At 42.8% G+C, this 6,452-nt stretch overlaps 1 protein-coding gene across 1 annotated transcript; it reads left to right on the forward strand.

Moving 5' to 3' along the window:
* The first annotated feature begins 245 nt into the window (after positions 1-245).
* Positions 246-4,574, forward strand: LOC118408941 (betaine--homocysteine S-methyltransferase 1-like). The gene is made up of 6 exons (XM_035809809.1): positions 246-458; positions 887-1,034; positions 1,418-1,606; positions 2,400-2,530; positions 3,035-3,135; positions 3,690-4,574. Exons 1-6 carry the CDS (start codon positions 246-248, stop codon positions 3,772-3,774), a joined length of 867 nt encoding a protein of 288 aa, XP_035665702.1. The 3' UTR covers positions 3,775-4,574.
* The last annotated feature ends 1,878 nt before the right edge of the window (positions 4,575-6,452 follow it).

Consider the following 6,452-nt stretch of genomic DNA (forward strand, 5'->3'; position numbering starts at 1 on the left):
ATGGTGATGATGATGAAGATAATTAATGTTGAAGATGAAGATAATGAGAAAGATGATGATAACGATGAAGATGAAGATGATGGTGATGACAATGATTATGAAGATGACGATGATGGTGATGATGATGATTTTTAACTTTTAAATGTTTCTGCATATGTTATTCATTTCTAGGGACAATCAAATCATTATCCTAATTATTGTAGCACGCTTTATCCACACACATAGTTTTCATTACTTCCCTGTTTATGCCGCTATTTTTCATCAAGTGCAAAGATCTGAACCGCCAGGCCTGTACCATTGCGGAGGAGGTGGTGGGGGAGTCTGACGTGCTGATTTGCGGCGCGCTGTCTCCCACCCCGTCCTACACGGAGGGCAAAGGAAAGGAGGCCGTACAGCGGGAGTTCAGTAAACAAGTGGAGGCTTTCGTGGAACATGATGTAGACTTCCTATTGGCTGAAGTAAGTCACGTGGGTCTCGACACTCTACTACGTATGCAGTGACGTACGTATGACGTAATTCTTCGTCCGCCATGTTGGAATGTTAAAACGTGTTCAAATCAACTCATTCCCCTCCACATCAACTTTAAATACCAGCCATTTTCGTCGGTATATTTGGATAGCACCAGAATATACCATGAATAATTATGGTTCATGACCCACCCCGAGGTTTAAATGTATCATTTGCTTCTATAATCTAATAAAACCACCGGGTGAGTGAAGCAAGTAATAGCGTCATAACAGGTATGAAAAAATGTGTACTTCTGATTGGTCAATTTTATCTGGCTATATGATAATTCCTTTTATATGATGAGTTTTTTTTTAATATGTTCAAACTCCCTGTTGTCTACAAAAAGAGTTGTATCTCCCTTAACATCTGCCTTCTCTAGTTTCTAGGCTACATAGAAGAAGCTGAGTGGGCTATTGAGCTGCTGAAGTCCACGGGAAAGCCGGTAGCGTGTACCCTACGTACCGGGCCTGTCGGTGACAACAGCGGCGTACCACCGGGAGAATGTGCCGTCAGGATGGCCAGGGCCGGTGGGCTATGTTCCTTTTCGCTTTTGTCTTGTACATGTGTTGTTTCGTGGTGCGGTTAATCTATCTCCATTCAGATGTAAGGGGTCTAGCTTGTTCGATAGATAACCCGTATATCAGTTGATCATGAGTAAAATGCTTGGTAGTGAACAAAAAACCTTCTAAACCAGTGACTTTACCAACCTGATAAAACTGGTCACGGAATTCATTTACATATGTCAAAGTTCAGGGTTTTTACGCGTGGACGTGGTCAGCGTGAACTGAATTTTTTGACCCGACCACGTGCCTGAAGACCCTACGGATGATGAAGAAGGCCCTGGACCAGTTGAGCAGTTCTATTTGCCAAAGTTCAGATTTCAATCGAGGTTTTACTCCCCGTCTCAAAGGTGCGGACGTGATCGGCGTGAACTGTAAGTTTGACCCGACCACGTGCCTGAAGACCGTACGGATGATGAAGGAGGCGCTGGACCAGGAGGGACTGTCCCCGTTCCTGATGGTCCAGCCGGTGGGGTTCCACTGTCCGGAGGTGGAGATGGAACATGATGGGTACGCGATGCTGCCGGAGAATCCGTTCGGTAGGATATAATTGTCTATTCAGCAAAGGACACAATAAAGCCATTAGCCCATAGTAGGGGTGGGTACCGGTACGGTATACCGGTACCAAACCGGTTTTATGCCTTGGACCGGTCCAGAAAAACCGGACCTTAAAAAGATTAGTGGACCTGATTTGGAAAGATTGAAAAATGGACAGATAATACGGGCTATTAATAAACTTTCACGCGTTTCGGAGCTTACCGACCCAAGAAAATAACTAGAGCGAAGTCATTTTTAACAAGTTTTTACAGTCAAACTTGGTTTGAGTTTGCTTGTTTGTTTCGTTTGTTTGTTTGAACCTTGTTTATTCGTGAAACCTCAAATCGGTTCACAGGCCGCTTTTCATTGAGGTCATGAGGGAAGAGGTAAGGGTCAGTCAAAATATATAACAGAGGTACAGTTTACATAATCTAAAGTCCTAATGAGTCTATACACATATAGCATAATTATTCTCACTCATCCTCACCGCATGTCAGTCTTCGCTGAGGCATAATTATTACATTATAGTTAATGTATATATCTAAAGCAAAATAAATAGAAATGGCGCAACACAGTATGAATACGTGCCCAAACTTCAGAGTTTGTATGTATTTATTTATTGATTCGTGGAAAACTTTACTTATTCAACGTTGAGCGAAATCGGAAAGTTTGCGTAAAGCCTAGACTCCATTGTAGACTCCGAAAGTTTCAAAATGTTTAAGAAGTGACATTACGTACGCCCTCTGGTGGATTACTACATGTACTGTAGCCAATTAATGTGAATGTATTTTACAGCACTGGAACCCCGTCAACTGACCCGGTTTGACGTCCACAAGTTTGCGCGCGCCGCCTATGAGCTGGGAGTGAGGTACATCGGCGGCTGCTGTGGGTTTGAACCTCACCACATCCGGGCTATATCTGAAGAGGTATTCATAAGGTCTTTCACACTTCCGAGTACGCATGTGCAGCGACAGGAATTATGGGTAATATTTCAAAGGTGAAGGTCCCTGAAGGTGAAGGTCCTTGAGACATAAACAAAATGCACGTCTGGACATTGTTATGGAAATCGAGACAATGGTCAAGACGAGTTTTGTTTACAAGTCAGGCACATGTTACCCACAATTCCTGTCGCTGCGCATGCACATGCGTACTCGGAAGTGTGAAGGGGCTTATTTGAAAGCAGGAATTGTCCAAGCTTATTAATGTTTCATATTGATAAGGAGGACGCCGTAATAATGCGTAGACGTGACCTAATATTCACTGGCATGCAAATGAGACACCAAATATGGTGACTGACATACGGATGACGTATTAACCCAACATGCGTAGATGTGATTAACGCTTGACTGATATGCAAATGAGACACCAAATACAGTGACAGACGTACAAATGACGTCACGTGCAAACGATTTATATTTGTGTTACTCCAGCTGAGTGCTGAACGTGGCGGGAAGCTTGGTGAAGGCAGCAAGAAGCACGTCCCCTGGGGAGGGGCCCTGACGAGCAGTGTCCTCGGAACGAACAGAACAAAGTACGAGCTTATAAGCCCGTTTACAGACCCATCTGCACATGCGCAGGTCAAACGTGTAGTCTCCCGAGACATAAACAAAACACGTCTGAACTGATGGAGGTATCTGGGGATGTATGATGGTCCAGACATGAACTGTTTACAAGTCAGGGGCCCTCATCTTTGACCTTTCGCATGCGTACTTTAAATTGCGAACCTCCTTATACTTATGGGTATACTATACAATGTCCTGGTGGCCTTTTGTGGTCTCGTAGAATGTTTTTGTTTAGTCTGGTTGTGAGCAATCCTGTTTCTCTGCCACAAGGTCGAAGGTTAGAATTCCGGCTTCCCAGTTGGTCCAAATCTAAGCCCAGGTTTGTACATTGTGAAAGAGGAAGGTAGTTCCAAGAAGGAATTTGTCGGTTCCTTGCTGTTTAGAAAGAACCACATCTCATGTCAATGAAGAACTCACCATACGTAAGTATACGTATGTTATTCATGAATGTAGATGTTACCAGAGAACATTGTTTAGTAGGTGCGACTGCATCAGATTTATCAGCCATGTTTTTTATACATAGGGCCAGTCGGGACCACTGGGAGAGAGTGCAGCCTGCGTCAGGTCGCCCTGGACATCCCAACCTGCAGCCGAAACTTATGGACTAGCCCGTTCACCTAACCAAACCCAATTGACTGTAACTAGCCCTCTTGCTGTCGGCATTTTGCAGGTCATTAGCTGTACATGTATCGCAGTATCTACATGTTTGTAGCTAGTATAACACCCTTTGGCATACACACCATACCGAGGGCGCGAGAGCAGCTGGTCATATACTAGTACCATGGAACGAACTGTCATAACTTATCTTTACCCATCTCACTGTAAGCGTTGTTAAAGCCACCTAGTGAGGATGTCCCTACAGTACTAGGCGGAAACGAGTTAAGCGCCACGTTTTTTAACATCTCAATTATGGCATGACTATTTTCCATGTTCTATTCTAAGCTTGTATTAGATTACAGTCTAATGTACACTGCATTCAGTTATTTCGTACATCGATCATACTCCTGCTGACAATTTTCCTGTGTCCTCGAACGACATCCACTGTTGATCTGCTTCCATTTTGGTGACACTACTATCCATGTCGACTTGACATCCTATGACTCCAGTCGGACAACCAAAGCCTTTGTTGACAGTTGTCAGGACAACAGTCGCTACAAGGTGAGCCACTGAGAAGTGACCTCAGCACCAAGGACAGCACCAAACCACTTCATTTTGAAAATAGCTGTTATCACCAAACCAAAATGTCATAATTACAATGAAATCAAACTACTCATTGGAATCCATTTTAAAATCAAATTGATTCATCATAATAGCATCTTTTTGCCGTCTTACTATACTGTTTTACTACAGGTAGACTACTAAGTTAAATATAATTTTGCGGTTTGTGGGTTATAATTCCCTACCAAGGGACCTTTCCAACGATACCAAGTTCGACCCTCCCGAATAACTTTTAAGATTGCGGAATCTCAGGCGTATATGCACGCGTAAGGGTTACGTAGCGGTAAGCTAAAGTGGACCTATCTCCGAGAATATCTCGGCAACAATGTACAATATAATTTTGCGGTTTGTGGGTTATAATTCCCTACCAAGGGACCTTTCCAACGATACCAAGTTCGGCCCTCCCGAATAACTTTTAAGATTGCGGAATCTCAGGCGTATATGCACGCGTAAGGGTTACGTAGCGGTAAGCTAAAGTGGACCTATCTCCGAGAATATCTCGGCAACAATGTACAATATAATTTTGCGGTTTGTGGGTTATAATTCCCTACCAAGGGATCTTTCCAACCATACCAAGTTCGACCCTCCCGAATAACTTTTAAGATTGCGGAATCTCAGGCGTATATGCACGCGTAAGGGTTACGTAGCGGTAAGGTAAAGTGGACCTATCTCCGAGAATATCTCGGCAACAATGTACAATATAATTTTGCGGTTTGTGGGTTATAATTCCCTACCAAGGGACCTTTCCAACGATACCAAGTTCGACCCTCCCGAATAACTTTTAAGATTGCGGAATCTCAGGCGTATATGCACGCGTAAGGGTTACGTAGCGGTAAGCTAAAGTGGACCTATCTCCGAGAATATCTCGGCAACAATGTACAATATAATTTTGCGGTTTGTGGGTTATAATTCCCTACCAAGGGACCTTTCCAACGATACCAAGTTCGACCCTCCCGAATAACTTTTAAGATTGCGGAATCTCAGGCGTATATGCACGCGTAAGGGTTACGTAGCGTTAAGCTAAAGTGGACCTATCTCCGAGAATATCTCGGCAACAATGTACAATATAATTTTGCGGTTTGTGGGTTATAATTCCCTACCAAGGGACCTTTCCAACGATACCAAGTTCGACCCTCCCGAATAACTTTTAAGATTGCGGAATCTCAGGCGTATATGCACGCGTAAGGGTTACGTAGCGGTAAGCTAAAGTGGACCTATCTCCGAGAATATCTCGGCAACAATGTACAATATAATTTTGCGGTTTGTGGGTTATAATTCCCTACCAAGGGACCTTTCCAACGATACCAAGTTCGACCCTCCCGAATAACTTTTAAGATTGCGAAATCTCAGGCGTATATGCACGCGTAAGGGTTACGTAGCGGTAAGCTAAAGTGGACCTATCTCCGAGAATATCTCGGCAACAATGTACAATGAATGAATGAAAGACCTTTATTGTACATTCATGCCTCGACGGGCTAGGTACAGGTCACTGATAACAGACATAACAGACATATGCAGGGACAACAAGATACAATTTAACTAATTGAAGGTACTAAGCTAACATTATGGTCGACATCTTCTCGCTTCTTTGTACAGGTGTAGATATAGGAACAAATAATGTTTAATATACAGGGTTTATCTAGGCGCATCAAAAATAGAAATTTATCCGTTACATTAAGATGTTCAAAATATGGAAACTCTTTTCTGATATATTCATAAAGCACAATCCGTTCCTTATGGTACAATTTACAGTGTAAGATAAAATGTTGTTCATCTTCTACCTGTTGTAGATCACAAAATTTGCAGACTCTATGCTGCAGAGGAGTGCGGTTGTGCCTTCCAGTTTCTATATGTAACTTGTGGCAACTTATCCGGAGTTTAGTTACAGCTACTCTGTGTTGTGTGTTGTTAACCATCAGATATTCTTCTTCTTTATAAATAGGCTTGAATAATCTATAGGTCCGTAATTTGTTACCGAAAGATTTGTCCCGGTTGTCGTTATGTATTTCGGCTTTAAATGTTTGAATGTAAATATCCTTTAATCGTTGGCTGATGGCGTTGGTTAATG

Source organism: Branchiostoma floridae, unplaced genomic scaffold (assembly GCF_000003815.2).
Source record: "Branchiostoma floridae strain S238N-H82 unplaced genomic scaffold, Bfl_VNyyK Sc7u5tJ_543, whole genome shotgun sequence".
Taxonomy (NCBI): domain Eukaryota; kingdom Metazoa; phylum Chordata; class Leptocardii; order Amphioxiformes; family Branchiostomatidae; genus Branchiostoma; species Branchiostoma floridae.